Source organism: Atractosteus spatula, chromosome 6 (genome assembly GCF_055471065.1).
Source record: "Atractosteus spatula isolate fAtrSpa1 chromosome 6, fAtrSpa1.hap1, whole genome shotgun sequence".
NCBI lineage: Eukaryota > Metazoa > Chordata > Actinopteri > Semionotiformes > Lepisosteidae > Atractosteus > Atractosteus spatula.
Window position 1 is genome coordinate 37,712,255 of NC_142711.1, and position 16,020 is coordinate 37,728,274.

The 16,020-nt window shown below is 42.1% G+C and overlaps 1 protein-coding gene across 8 annotated transcripts in view; it reads left to right on the forward strand.

Moving 5' to 3' along the window:
- scrib (scribble planar cell polarity protein) overlaps positions 1 to 16,020 on the forward strand; it is a 126,331-nt gene that overhangs the window by 71,374 nt on the left and 38,937 nt on the right. For 5 of the 8 annotated variants that reach the window (XM_088918324.1, XM_088918325.1, XM_088918326.1 and 2 more), the window contains exons 16-20: positions 21 to 83; positions 5,325 to 5,414; positions 7,560 to 7,637; positions 8,142 to 8,459; positions 10,665 to 10,745. In XM_088918324.1, coding sequence (XP_088774450.1) covers positions 21 to 83; positions 5,325 to 5,414; positions 7,560 to 7,637; positions 8,142 to 8,459; positions 10,665 to 10,745 — 630 coding nt within the window. The remainder of the gene's footprint in view (positions 1 to 20; positions 84 to 5,324; positions 5,415 to 7,559; positions 7,638 to 8,141; positions 8,460 to 10,664; positions 10,746 to 16,020) is intronic. The other 3 variants (XM_088918328.1, XM_088918329.1, XM_088918332.1) reach the window with 1 other exon arrangement.

A 16,020-nucleotide genomic window follows, 5' to 3' on the forward strand; every position in this document is an offset into this window, starting at 1 on the left:
GCTGGTTCCTGTCCTAACAGGGGGTGTCATTTGATCAAGTCAATAATCTGCTGATTGAGCCTGCTCGAATTGAGGAGGAAGAGGTCTGTACCTACTCTCTTTCCCATTCGCTTTCCCTCAGTCTTGCTCTCTCTCACCCAACCTGTTCGCTCACCCTCTCTCACAAGAACACAGATCCACCATTAACCCAAGCCAATCGCCAGAAAAGCCAAGTTTGCAATGGTCAAAGCAGTGCAACCTGTCTGGAGGAAGAAACAAAAAGAGGAATCCAGTTTCAGTACATTTTAATTTGCATCTTGTTTTTCCTTTTAAGTCAGTCCTGGACACTCCAGGTATCTTATAAGGGCTTGAGCTTATCCCAGCTGTTAAAACTACAGTTTACTATAGTCTAACATGATTGGAGCCTGCAGTGTTCTGATAACATCTGTTGTAATTGCAACTGTCCAGCTATGATTATGAAACACAGGTTCCACCCAGATCTCCACAGAGGAAAATAATCAGTAGATCATGTCATTCCTCCAGGCGTTGAATCTCTGATTGTGGGGCTGGAGTTCCTATTGTTGCTCCTTTGCCAGTAGGTTCCACTGCACTCTTTCTTGTCCTCTCTCCTTCCTCTACCTCTCCATCCCCCTTTTCTTTGCTCAGGCTCTGTATGCTGTTCTGCTGGGGTCACTCAGTGTTGACCCTCAACACACAGTGCTGAGCACCAGTCATGTGACAGGGACTTGCAGCACTGCCACAGGAACTGAAAAGAGGCTGAGGCAGCAGAAAACTGGTTTATCTTTCAGATAAGAGAACAGCATCATTCTGAGGATCATAGGCTGTTGTATTTAGACTGTGGCAGGGAGAGGACTGGAAGAAGCCTTCACCTAACCTTTGTGATTTGGACACTGAGCTATTTTGTTTCCCTTGTTTTCTATAATTACTCTAAATTAAACCGTAGCCTCTTCAAGTGAAGTTAAAACTTCTTGGATGGACATGGAGACCGTCCTAAAGTGACAGCAGGTTCAGAGCATAGAGGAAGTAAAGATAATAGAGAAGTTTATAGCTCCAACTTAGTTTAATTATGCTCTTCTGAGTATTTGCGTTTGCTGATAATACAGTATCACGTTTGATGCAGTAAAGGTCTGGCCTTTTTAGTGCTAGAATATTTTGTTGCCAGATACTGTACCTTTATTTGAAATATATTTGCCTCACTTATGCTGAAAAATGTATTTCAATTCCAATTAATATAATTGGACAATTTTCGGATGGAACTGCACAGTGTTCTGTTTCTAGTTTTTGCTTTTGCTAAACTGTTTGCATACAATCTGTTCTTTCACGTTTTCTGATCCCAAAAACAGATATATCTGTAAGCCGCCTGCAATACATTCCTGTATTCCCAGGCTGTAGACATTTGTAGCCCAAAGATACTGGACACAAGCCAAGAACTGAAATTTGTCTCATACGTGACAATTTGTATTACAGTTTGTGGTTTCTAGCAAACTTAGTTAAAAAAATTTCTTTAGTCTTAACAGTGGTTTCTGGCAGTAGTCCTGCCTTTAAATAATTTGGTGCCCAGCATTACTCTAACAGTAATAAAAATTATTACTAGTATTAATGCCAGAACTGTGTAGAATGTTAAACTGTGTTATGGAAAAGCAAAGAGCTCTAAGTAACGGGCAAAAGAGGCCATTGCAACGCAGACTTAATGGAGATGAGTTCCCAATGATCCTTAGGCTTGATATATGACGGCAACATAGGGTTACTGGTAACAGCTCCAATACTATACTCCACAAATCATAACTGATTTTAAGCATTTTATAGAAAAACAGTAGCAGTAGTTATTAGTAGCATTCACACTTACTCATTGCCTGGAAATTTTTGGCACTTTTATTGCACTCTTGTTTGAGACAAGTTGGGTCCAAAGCGTTTTAAAAATTGCAAATAAGATGTTTTAGTTGTGTCTGCAGCACAGTAAGGTGTTCAAATGTTCAGAGCGTGTCCTGTTAGACACAGGAGCCTAACTTCACTTGTAACCACTGTTAACTCTGCTTAGTGTGATATGTCAGGAACCCGTATTTAAAGATGTTAACTCGCGCACTGCTGAAACATACATTGGAATCCTTATGTGTCTATTCTTTGAATAACATATTATAGAGAGGAGAGTTTGAACTGGCTACTTCTTGTGCAAGGGCTAGGAGGCTGGGTGGTAACCATTGTTAGGATATTTATATAGTATTCTTTGTTCATCATTTCCAACTAATTCACCATGTTCATAGGCATATAAAGTTTGTTTTTTAGCCAAAGTAGAAACATCCTGAAGAACAGAACTTGCAAACCCTCGAGAAGATTGACAGTTTAAAAAAAAAATGTCAGTTGAGTGGTTTTTATATCTCAGCTCAGAGCCCCAAACCCTGTGACCACACACGGGAGAATGAGGAAGTATAGGCAGAGTGTTCTGACCTGTCCGCCATTGAGCCTCTTGTCTTTTAACACATCCAACAGAGCCCCCCTGCTGGAAGCACAACTCCAACTGGAGGAGAGATGCATGCCTGCAAGAGCTGGGCATCTCTGAGAGAGACTGCTCAAGTAATCCCACCCTGCACAGCTGTTTGATTGCCACCGCTTTAGGCATCCCAGTCCCAGTCAGTCCCAGGTGACGTGACTCAGGCTCAAACTTGCGATCAGGCAAGCCACTTGGGAGGCTCTGGGATGCGTGTGTCCAAAGCACAGTCACCAGAAATGGAAGCGAATTGAGGGGCTCACCATTGGAGAAACAAGTTCTAGCCCAGTTTGCACGTGTTGAGAGAATTCCCATGCCACTCTGCTGATGCTCACTCACAACCCATGGAAGGGCAGGGATCATTACACGGGGCCACAGGGCTGTAAAAAAAAGGCTTTTTAAAGTTAATGAACATCAGTCTCTAATATGTGGTAGATGCGATTGTCCTTAGTTACCTTTTATCCAGTGTGGAAGAAAGAGGTGTCTTATATATGTTCTCTGTGTAGAGAACATCTTGTCTCTGAGAACAGGTTTCCTGTGACACCCATCACAGAGCACCCCTCTGGTAATTTAAGGAAGGTCCACACAGGAATTGGACAGGTTGAATTTTAGAGTTTTTGCTTATAAAGCAGATTATTAAGTTTTAAGTCTTAACAGAAAAATGTGTACTTTTAGACTGAGTTGATGCCAAAACTCAGTTTTATAACTGAATTTCTTAATTCAGATGAATAAAATAATTGATGCTGCTTATGTGAGAGGCCTATCTACTGTTCATGCTCATTTTGCTATTTTCTTATTGATCTGATCTAGGGTTTTATCAAGCTGCTTTGACAAAAGTAAATAAGCATCTCCAGTAAAGGCAGTGTAACTCACTAAATACAAATCAAAAGAAGTGCTACGAAGCAATTGCATCTTTTCTGCTTTATTTATTTGTATCCCCCTTCTCCTGACACTGCTCTGTTTTTTAGGAGTTTCTTTCTAGTGTCATGCATACTAGGGACAATCTCTTGTTTAGAACTTCTGAAAGGGATCCAGTCAGTAAAGCAGGTTGGATAGGGGGAGTTACTTTCTTAATTCATTCTGATTTTATTTCATTTTGCACACATGTTTGCACACCCCCTGTTTAAGTCAAACAATGATGTGCAGACTTTGGTTTTTCACTGACCTAATTGATAAGAGATCAGGGCATGGGGTCAGTCCTGCAGCAGCAGCAGAGGAGGATGACCTCTTGTAGTAGTTACACAGTGCCCTGAGGAAATGACAGGTTAAGCCTATTCAGGCAATCCTAATAATAGCCTGTAGCCACATATCTGCAGCAGTAAAAGCTCCTAGCAGCAGGCTTTCTTGATAAATAAGCCTGTAGCCCTCACAGCCTTTAAAGCTCATGTCCTTCCTGTCAAGGATCAGAACGTTTTTTTGCCATTTGACAGAGGAATCTTGTCACTTATATATTTAATTCCCAACTGGCTATGCAGTGTATTTTTGACGGTGTGTTTTGAAAACAAAGCAGGTACTGATGATTTGTGTATACAGACAGCTGAATTTTTACAGAAATTAATTAAGGATCTTACCGTGACCTGTTTTATTTCTCAATATGAAACGAAGCAGTGTAGCAGTTTATTCAGACTGTATTCCTAGGAAAGGTGGTGCATGTCCTTTGTAAAGCTTTTAATTTGAGTCTGTAGGATTAAAGTCACATCTGGAGAGATCTTCTGCAAAGTGAACGGAATAGAATATTTGATTACTGTGACTGAACCAGGGGATAAAGAATTCAGCGAGCAGTTGAGCATCAAGAATTATGTCCTAAGTGTGATTATGTGCCATGTAACCCTGTGAAAGACATATATGTTCCTGATTTTGGAAGAGTAGTTTCATTCTAGGAGCAATCAACTTATTTCAGTCTAAGGTTTTACTCAATAGAAGAAGAATGTAAAGTCTGTGTAGTGATGTGTACCTCAGCTAGTTAGAGACCTGAGCGTCCCCAGCTTTTACTCTCCAACTAATCTTTTCCACTCATTTCCTTTCATGTCCATTATGCATGGCCTGCTGGCAGTAACATTCAATCCAACTCAATCTGATTGTTTGGTAAGACAGGGGTGCAGTTATTTGGATTATTATATATCATAAGACAAACACAGCCCCAGTACTAGGTGTGTATTTTCCTTGTTATATATACAATATATATTTAAATTTTGCAAATCTGTGTTTTGTTGTTATTGCTGTTATTCTAGGTTCTCTTTTCATCTCCTCAAAATTGAAGGTGGTAAAACTTCGCAAGCTGTTTGGCATCAGGGAAAAATGCTTTCTTGGCTACAGTTCAATCAATATCGCAGGGTGTACATGAATTAAAAGACATTTTGAAAAATATACTAGGATATGCAGCTTAGAGTTTTCTAAGTTGTTTTTTTTATCAGAGCAGCATCAGAGGAGAATTGAAAGATGTGTTGCCAGTGTTCATTGTCCACATTGCCCCAGATTTGCTTTTCGCTCTGCATAGTGCTGATTGAATTGAGAACCTAGCCATGTAGCTGTCTGGCCATCACGGGCACAGCTTCGTTTTCTCTGGTGAATCTTTTAAGGAAGTTTCACAGACTAAACTCACCACAGCTTCTGTAGTTTACTGTATACCAGTTAAACGCATTAGCAGTTAGTACCAGAATGGATACGTTTTCATCATGTTGCTCTTGAGTACTGTTTACTTCAGCTCTTATTTCTCAGCTTTGTTTTGTGGAGTTTTAGTGATGGGGATCTGTGATACTTCTTTCAGTTAAACCACCTCGTTCTAACCCTGCGTCTTGTCCTTTTCCTGCTGCGTTTAACCCCTGTGTTCATCTTCCAGCTGACGCTAACTATCCTGCGGCAGACTGGGGGCTTGGGGATCAGTATTGCAGGGGGGAAAGGCTCCACACCCTACAAGGGGGATGACGAGGTAAGGGGAGCTCAGGGGGCTAGTGTCTACACCTTCTGGTCTAGCAGAGCACTTCTCTGCTTTCTCCCTACGTGAGAGAGAATCCCATGGCCTTGTACTACTGACTGAGAGTCATGACTGCTGTGCTTTGTACACAGGTCATTCAGTATTTAAGCCAAAAGTAAATTTTAAGTGTAAGACACTGAAGCATTAGCTGCTTTTGACATAATACAAACAGAATGTACAGGGGATGAAGATAACTGTGCAGGGTTATTTCAGGCAAATGTCAGCTGCACTCAGGTTTATTTTCGGTCTTCCCTGACTTGGCTCTGACTGAGCCTCTCTAACTGGCTGGAGTGCTCTCTCACTGCTAGGCGTGGTGGAGGCAGGAATCATCACATGGACAGGTTCCTAGTTTCAAGAACGTTGAAACGCTCTCAGGGCTTTACACTTCCTAGTGCGCATTTCTTTTATTCACAGCTTCAAAACTTGACAGATTTTGTTCCCTTTCAGTTTCCTCTTGTGTTCTTGAACGCAGAGAAGCCAAACTATCGTGGCCTGGCAGTTTTTGGGCTAAGTAACAACAGCAGCAGTTCTTAGTCTGTCTCCTGTCGCAAGTATTTTTTGAACCACCCTAATGTTCAAAGCCCTCCAAAGGAGACCAATACACTGCACATGCACAAAAGTCCTTTGTTTAGCTGACAGTTGTTAACTATGTGACACCGGACCTGTGGGTTGTTTAGAAAAGACTGACTCTACTGGTAACTGGTCATAATATGTCCTACTCCTGAACAGGTGAAACCCTAGTACTGGGACATTTCTCTTCCTGCCACTGGACTGATGTAGCAAGTTTATTTAATTCTGACAGCTCTGATACTAAAAGTGTACCTAATTGGCCACTATATGACACCAACAACCGCCATGTATCCATGTTAATCTACCATGTTCCAGTACACAGAGCACAGAGCTAAGTGCATTGCTGTCTGAGCAGAAGTTTCAATGAGCTAGAATGTAATGACTCCAAAATCCCTGAAACCTTTGACTCCAGAGGATTGGTAATTTAATGATGTTGATTCAACTGACTTTCATTAGCCTTGCCGTTAGGACTGTGACTTGTCATGCTATCCCAGTGAGCTCATTGCATGACAGTCTCTACTCTAAATTGGCAGTCTCAGTTTTTTCTAAGATTGGTATCTATAATGTCTGACCAAACAATTGCCATAAAGAGTTGTGTTTATTCCTGTGACTAATGGAAAATAAGCGTCAGTACTATTGTTATGGTTGACGATTCTCCCACAGGGTGTAGCATTTCTGAGTCCATATTGTGATTAGAGAGAAACAGAAAATAAACTGTCTGGGCTAAGAGAAAGTGGAAACGCGTGCCTCATTTTACTTTTACAAACTTAAGAAATGCAGTCATTTTAATTTTTTAGCTATTCCCCTATGACTGCTGGATTTATAAAACATTTCAGTTAATCACACGTCTGCCAGCCTTTTGTACAGTGTCCTCTTATAGAGTGGTCAGACTATATCCCCCGTTTGGCATCACAGAGCCCAGTAAAAACTCCCAGGTGTACCTACTCATTCTGCCTGTTCTGGCTCATTAATCAATTAATGGTGCGTGAAATTAAATGAGCTTTACTAAACACAAGCAGAACCCAATAAACAAAAATGACCAGCACCCAGCTGCTGTGAGTCCTCTCTGTGACCTCACTTGTTTCCAGCCCTATCACGCAAGCAAGGAGAACATTGCCGTGCCCTCAGGGTTTGTAGAGCTGTTCTTAGACCAGAGACATTCCAAATCAGGAGCTTCCTGATTTATTTTTATATTTGAACATCTAGGTAAGGTCAGGATTGAGTCATAGTGGAAGTAGTGACTGTCTTTAACAGATCACTGCCTGTCTTAAGGAAATCAGGTAGCAAAGAAATTGCTGAAAGAAATTACACTTCTAAGTTATTTTCAGTAACACCTACTATCTAGATGCTCAGAAATCAGATAAGAGATAGGTTAAGAAAAAGAACGGGACAGGGGTGGGATTTAGGTGTTTTATTTCAGCACTTTAGTACTGGGGCATCTGGTGTGGACAGCATACCAGAGGTCCCCCAGGGGCTATATCAAAAGCAGCTGTGGTCAATGGACCAACGCCTGTGTATTTTTCTCTCCAGGGCATCTTCATCTCCAGGGTGTCTGAAGAGGGGCCTGCTGCTCGTGCTGGAGTCAAAGTGGGAGACAAGCTGTTAGAGGTACACACCTGCTTTAACCTTGCTTGTTTAGGCACTGTGGCCTAGAGGCTGGTGCAAGTGTGGCTGTATTTGTCTATATTTTTGCTTTTATCCTATATTGGACACTTAGGAATCGAAATAGGACTTATCTCCAGTAAGATATGCCTGTGCAAATGCTTTTATTCATTTCAATATTAACTCTCAAGGTCTGTCCTCCAAATCGAAAAGCCATGTAGACATTCATTACATGCTTCAATAAATAGATTGAGAATAGAAAATAATGGTCGATTTCCTACCAGCGTACCATTCTGTCACAGAGTTTTTTTTACAGACACAAGGAATTGTTTATTCCCTTACTGTATCCTACCTTCTTTCTCGATCTTACATGTTTTCCGTGCCTCTGTGTCTGTTTCTCTCCGTTGTACTACATGTGCATCTTTCTACTCCTGCGCGTCTCTGTACGCGTCACTCTGTCTGAGCGCGCATCTCTGTACGTGTCACTCTGCGTGTCTCTGTCCACGCCAGGTGAATGGTGTTGACCTGCATGATGCTGAGCACCACAAGGCAGTGGAGGCGTTGCGCAGCTCTGGCTCGGCGGTGTCCATGACGGTTCTTCGTGAGCGGATGGTGGAGCCCGAGAACGCCATCACCACGACGCCGCTGCGGCCCGAGGATGACTACTTCCCCCGCGAGCGCCGCAGCGGCCTGCCCTTCACCCCCGACAGCCCTGGCGCCTCAGGCCCCTGCCAGCGCCTCTCCACCTGCCTGGTGCGCAATGACAAGGGGCTGGGCTTCAGCATCGCCGGGGGCAAGGGCTCCACACCCTACCACACCGGAGACACGGTGAGTCTGACTGCAGGGTGTCTGTTCATGTTGTCCAACTTAAGATGAATATAAATATGCTAAACTAACAGAAATACCCAGATGATATTACAGTACGCTGTTATTGAAAGATGACCCCTCAACTGCTCCTCTAGCTCAGATCTGGAGGAGCACAATTGGGAGGCAACAAGAAAATCCTCTGGAAAAATGGTCAGGAAAAACTGTTGGCAATGGTCAATTTTTAGGAAGGACTGTTTAATAATTTGAGACAAAGATAATGGTATGGATAATGGTAGACTAATACTTCGTGATCAGAACAGGTTTGGGAGGCCTTCTGAGTGGCTCAACGGTTACTGGAGTTCCTACGAGTGCACGCCCAGACAATGGCGCGCAATTGGATGAACATGACTGAATGGGATTAGTCGGCTAGGGCTGTCTTGACTCCCAGAGACATAGCAACCCCTGTTGCTGCCTGCAAAATGACACCTTCAGTTCTGTGACAGGATGGAAGGTTGAGAGTGTTGCTGCTGCGGTCAGCTTTGCACTCTGTCTTGTGCTGCTCACCTCCTTTTTCAGAGCCCAGGCCTCGTTTGGAAGGTTGCTACGGGGACAGGATTAAGTATAGAAGCTTGTGACACCTGATCGGTCCCACAATTTTGGGTGGTGTTGGGGGGGGGTATTTTTGAGCCACATAAACAGCACGCTGGCCACATGTTAGCTGGAATACTGATCTCACACACACACACAGCTCTGGGGTTCAGTCAAGCGAGACACAGAGAACATTGAGTTTCTGCCTGTACTGTAAGTTCTTAGTGTTTAGCTCTTCGACACGGATTTGATACAGTAGTTTTGTTTACTTTTTCATTTAGGAATGCCTCTTATGTCTCTGTTGCATAATTAAGAATGGTGTGTTTGTAAATAGCTGTACGTTGTTAAGATTAAAGGTTAGCTTAACTGCAGCAAAACTGGTAAAGTGTGGGCACTCTTTTGTTTGTGTTTTGTTAATGTGCTATAGTTGGAACTCTCTAAAATATTGTTTGGCAGGGATCAGCTTAGAAACATGGAAGTTTGGTGGTCTTTGCTCGTGTTTCATTCTGAACTGCAGGGGCAGTCAGGGATTTAGCAGAGCTGCATTCCTTCAGATGAGACTTATTGGGGTGATAGCAGTGTCATCTCATATGATCTGGAGAAGTGCTGTGTCAGAGTGGGACTGGCTTGCTCTGGGAGTGCTCCCAGAGAAAGGATAGCCTTTCATTATTAATGTAAACAGAATAATTTCTTAAATTAATAGCAATAATTTAGAAAAAGGAACAGAGCTTTACATGTGCTTTTTAATGGTTTTGGAGTGTTTCTTATCTTTTGTGCACTACATTACTGAACTCCACGTGTGAATGGTTTATTTGTGGACCTAGAGCATGGGTACGTTTTTAACTCAACTGGAAAACAGGGCTGTGTAGTTGCTTTTTATTGTACAAACTGCACAGTCTTCAAGGGCAGTTCTATCAGCTGGGTCATCTGGTTTTGTGATATCTTTCCACTGTGAGGGCACATTGGCTTGTTATCAATACTATGCTTCAATGATGGGATCACATGTTGCTGCACAAGCCTGTTATAGCAGTACATACCCCTATGTCAACACTTATAAATTGAGTTGTTTAAATGTATGAATGTAAAAGTAGTCTGTTCCCCAACCCCAGCTGGGCTGTTTTCTTAAACACTTAATGGAGTCTGAATTCTGATCTGAATTCCCATGTGAACAAAATCTGAGAGACATTTCTTACTGATTTGTGGAATTCCTAAAAAGTTATTTTTACGAAAGTGCTCTTTTACGCTCTCCATTCTTCCCCGTATTTGTGAGGTTGGTCTGTAAAGAAGTTAGCACCACCCAAAAATATCAATATACCAATAATAACCAATACAGGAGGTCCTAATCAAGATTTTGCAGAACGTAAGTCATCAATGTGTAAAAACAAGTCAATTATTCTGTTAAGAAATTCAGCGATTGTTTGGATTGAAATCATAAACACCTCCTGCCAGCACCAGAGGTGCTCACTTCTAACTTAATTGAACAAATTACTGGCTGAACTGAACACACCCTTACATTTTTAAACATTTATAACTAATGCCTCTTCAGAACCTTTATAACAATCGTTATTTTTCTAAGAACCTGGTCAGGCTGTTTGCATTTGGGTTTGAATAACTGGTCTCCATGCTCTTTGATTGCAGGGAATCTTCATCTCTAGAATTGCGGAGGGAGGTGCTGCCCATCGAGACGGCACGCTGCATGTTGGCGACAGGGTGATCACTGTAAGTGCCACTGCTTTATTTTTTTCTGAAGATTTGTGTCTCCTTTGTAATGAAGTGCTGTGCGTTCCTTCTTGCTCTCCCCTGACAGTGCCAGCTCGCTCAGAGGAGTCGTGAGCAACAAATCTAAGAGACTCTCCCATTTCTCTTTGTTTGCAGTCATCCCCTCACACTCATTCACCCAAGCACACTTTTCACTGTGAGAGTTTCCCTTTTATCTCCCTTTTTTGATTTAGAATCTCTCGTCATTTTATTATTCCCACCTAATTTGAAAGAGTCACTTGAGTGATTTTTTGGGCTCGCAGCTACGAACCCTTTAACCGCACACAGGGAAGAGTGAGGAAATGCGGGCGAACCACTCCAGCCCGCCCGCCTTGGAGCCTCTCATCTTTTAGTACAGACTACACAGCTTTCTTCCATAGGAGGATCAATACTGATTGGAGGAGAGGCACTCCCCCCCTCACCAGCAGCACCGCAGGTCTGCAAGCGCCTGGGTGGCAGCAGAAGAGCCAAGAGTATCTTTGAAAGTCCAGTAATCCCATTTTACCCACCGGTATCTAAATACTGCCTAGGGAGACCCAGTCACAGCTGGCTGGCTATGTGACCCAACTCGAACACGCGATCATGGAGCTTAACATGCGCTCAGGCGGCTGCCTTTACCTGTTCAGCTACATAGCTATTATTTTTATTTTTCTCTCTCTATATATATTTGGAATCTAGTTAATTCTGAAATTGATTACTACTCAATTTGTAATCAATTCATGATGCATTGGTTAACTGTAACCCTGCACTCCTGTGCTCACCTGTCAGAGTTGTTCAGAGCTTTTGATAAAAGCTCCCCAGTGCCTTTTTTAAAGTTAGCACCCATCTCTTACTGACATCGCTGTAAGCTTGCAGGAGCCTGGCAGGTCCCAGGAGTCTGCTAACACTCACTCATGCCTGTTATTTTACTTCACCTCTTTTCCCATAATGTCATGAATTTCACACTTTTAACCTAATAGTCTGGATCAAGCAAACTTAGGGTATTTTTGATCCCATCTCTTAATTAATTAATCCCCACTCTTAATTACTCTTAATTAATTTGATTTGACCCATCAGCTCAGTTTAACTCTTTTCTCTTTCTTGAGCCACTCACACATGGCATCATTTTACAGGTCATTTTTTGTCCAGGTATCACTGAAGTATACCAGAGTACTCCCTGACTGCTTTCTTCCTTTCCCTCCTAATGTTCCCTTCTCTCTTCTGTCTCACTCCCTGCTCCAACTCTATATTTCTGTCTTATTCCTGCCCTCTCACCTCTTCCTCCCTGCTCCTTGTCTTTCCTTGCCCCTCTCATTCACACCTTCTCACCAAAATTTGGTTGTACTCTACTGCTGCCTCATTCCCTGGCTGTAAACTCCTTGTCCCGTACTGGCGGCCCTCCCTCTCACAGGGATTGGACCCAAAGGAAATGCAGGCTTGCCTTTTTTGGATTTTTTAACTAATCTTGCAGTTTGGTAGCAGTTTAATGAGCATTAAAATGTATATACAGCTAATATATATATATATGAAAGGATTATGAACAGGAGACCAATCTAAATGCAGAAGAGTTGAGATGATATATAAAGATGGTGAAGTGTAGATTTAAAAAAAAATTCTTATGCTAGCAGCTGACCATCTTCTACTTTGGTTCTTGTGCTGATATGCAGTGGCTTGTGGCTGTGTGCTGCTCACAGATTAACCCTCCTGTATGTTCTGTGTACCCGTTTCATTTCCTCACACTGTGGAGACTCTGTTTTAAAGATGGTGATCTGTTCTCTTCGGAAGGTGGTGGTTGCTCCAGTCTTGCATGATCGGTTGCTGTATGTTCTCTCTCTCATCTCCTGTATCTACACTGTGTGTGTTTGAGTAACACGGCAGTGTGACTGTGGAAACTCTGTTAATATTACTCCTGCTAATATTAAACAGTATATGCAGACAACACTGCATCATCAGAGTCCTGGAGAGCCTCTCACTTTTTTGTTTGTTCAAAGTCTGCAAGGATTTCATATTAAATTTAATTTTAAATGTTTATTTTTCTTTTTTTAGCTCTTTTCTGCTAGCATTATTATTTATATTTTTAAGTTTCCTTGGAAAACAGCAGCAGCTTTGCTGTGCTGGTTCTAGGAAAGGAGAAATCATCTTGTCGATATGAGATCCTGTTTGGTGTGATGGGAACAGCCCCCTTTGTGGCTGGACAGACCAGATCTGCTCTAGCACACCAGCCCCTCTGTGTTCTGGATGCTAATCCATTGTCCCTCTCTCACCCCTCCATCCCCAAGGAGGGGTCTGGGGTTACTTTGGCGATTCCTCTGCCTCGGCCCTTCTTCCACTCTCTCCCCCCTCTGTTTCTTTTTTATTTTCTTCCGTCTTCCTCCTTCTTTCCTGCCTCTCTCTCTCTGGCCCTCTCTGCCTCACCCTCACTGTTTTGAATTTTGCATGGCACGACTTTAATCCAGCCTCGTCTGTCTCCTTGCCTGCTGGTGGGTGGTGGTGGTTTGGGGGAAGGGTGGGCAGCGCCTGAGAGCTAGCTGTCATGGTAACAGCATGCATTACCATAGCAGCAGCAGCCTCAGCATATCAGCCAATGGTAAGAGCTGATACTGTGTGGTCAGTGCTGGCTTCTGTTTGTCTATATAAATTGACCTATGGGCTCCAGTCTGTCAAACCTGTGTACAGGAGTGGTCTCCATGGGAAAGGTAAAAGCTTTCCCAACTGATAAACATTGTGATTAGTGAGTTATCCATTTATAATGTCATTATTGTCAAATTGTAAAGGCTTAAATTAAACTAAAATTATTTTAAAACTATTAATATAAATTAAAATACACCAGGACAGTGGTTGTAATCTGTAACTTTCATATTATCTCATGCTAATGTGCTTCTTGAAATTATATTGCTTTCCTGAACTTAACATTGTATAGTTTCCCCTAGGACAACAGACAAAGTATAATTGTAATTGTAATGCTTCTTAATGAAAATTATAATCATGAATAAGAAAACTTATTTTCCAAAAACACTCTTCTGCAGGGCTCAGTGTTCATTGTAATTCAAACACAGGTTAGCAGGTTCACATATTAGTCAGTTTAAAACCCTAATAGACATCTCTTCTCTGTCAGATGTTTCAGTCTCGGGGAGAAATGCCCCTTTTTGTAGAATTTCAGCACTGACAAATTATAAAAGATAAAAATGCCCCTGAGTAGGACCTCATGGGTAGATGATCCTTGTTTAACAAGAAATAAACATGTTAGGTCCTAGTTTTCAGAATGTTTTTAACAGACTGGTTTCTGTGGGTTTTCTGATGTTGTTCTGTTCTTTAGATGTACTGTAGGAGGCAGCGGCTATCTGACTGGGTTTGTGCAGTGTGTTGACATGAGGGGAGCAGCTGTCTCTGCAGCAGTCAGACATGGGCTTCTCAACTCTACTGTGGGACAGACAGGTCTTCTTGAACAGCCAGAGGAGCACAGACATGTGCAGTAGTCTGCATGCTTGGACACAGGACCAGGCCTGATGGCGTCCTTTGGAATTGGTGTCTCTAGGATGTGGACAGGCAGATCTGAGACAAATAAATACACACAAGAATAAACACGTGGAAGTCCTCTTAGTTTTCACTCACACAGAGAGTAGCAGAGCAGGAAGCCAAATGGAACACAGTCCTATACCATTACAAAGCAGGAACTCTATAGCACTTAGTATTTAATTTCTGTAACTGTCCCTTGGTGATTTAACATAAATGATTTTTAATTTTCTGAACATTCTTGCATAACAAAGAAGTAGTTAGGGCAAAAAATGAATTGCAGTGGAATATGCTAAGGCTGTCAATGCTGAGATAACTAATCACAGGTGTGTATTCATAGTGTGCTAGAATATTTTGTATATATGACAGCCCTCATCAAATGGTACATACAAGAAGATAGCAACTGAAGTAGAGGCAGGCTCTGTTTACAAAGAGAGGGTGTTTTGGAAGTTCTGAAATGTTAACAGTTTCTGTATTGTGCTAATCACAGCATCTTGTTTGAAAAAGCCTTGCTGAGCTGAGCATTGGCACTGGCAGAACAGCCTGGAGATCAGAGCTGAGTTTTCTTAGAGTGACAGTGAGCAAAGCCCCAATAAAAGCTTTGCACCCAACCAAAAATATCAAGGAGACCAAGTGCCAGGTTAGACATTAAGAAGACACAGGAGAGATCTTTATGAGTATCAGTGCAGCTGACTCTTCAGCTTTTGTATCTTAAAGCTGAGTTGAATGCATAGTCCTCCTGACACAGAATCTGGAGCATCCAGTTAGGTTTGTATTTCCTTGTGCTTAGATCTGAGGCACTGTCGTGTTTTACCCTCAGGGTACTGGCTTCCCAAAAGCACAGAAATACACAGCCTGTTTTGTTTTCTAATGTTAAATAGGCATCTATCACTGTGTCACACTGCTAAGTCACACATTACATTTGCCTTGTCCTCTGGCTATTCTGCTGTAGCAAAAGAAGCCTATGTCTGAGCTGGAAAGGGACGGTTTAATCTCCCTGCTTGCATTTGTGCATTGAAGATCAGCCTTGAAGAGTGACTTGATCTTTTTCTTGTTATTATTAACAAGTGCAAGTATAACTCTGTCCTAGTGATTCCCAATAGAAGACAGTTGCTGTTTCTATATACTGCCTGGCAGAATGTGCAGCTTAATATAAATTTTAGAGAGCCAACTTCAGAAAACTGTCTGGTAAAGGTCTAGGAGGCTCAGAGACGTTGCAGTACCTATGTGAACTACACTTCCCATAAACCTGCTGGGTGACTTCCTGTAGTGTTTCTACGTCGCAGGTCGCCAAGATGCCTGTAAGTTCCTGGTCAGCATCTAAGTAGGTTCCTCAGTAATCACACTTGTCCCTGCAAAATTATTTCTTCCTATTATTTGTTTCCCTGTCTGTCTGTCTTGGCTAAAGGCTTTCCTTCTTTGAACTTGAGCTCTTACTAACACTCTGACAGTCTGAATGTTTGCTCTAAGTTTACCTAGCTGTGCACCAGGGTCACATTTTGCCTGCTGTTTTGCTAGAGAGAATTTGAATTTCCCAAGTTTGCATTTCCTCCAAGTATTAAAGAGTTGTCTGAATGTCTATATATCTATTTGTATACTCACAAACATGGAAACCTTTTTTATTCATATTTATCTAGTAAGGAAATTTAAGCTATTACTTGGTTATTTTGTAATAGTTAAAGGGTTGAAAAAACATTGTCACAGAAGGAGATAATGGAACTGTGAAAAACTTTCCTCACAAAAA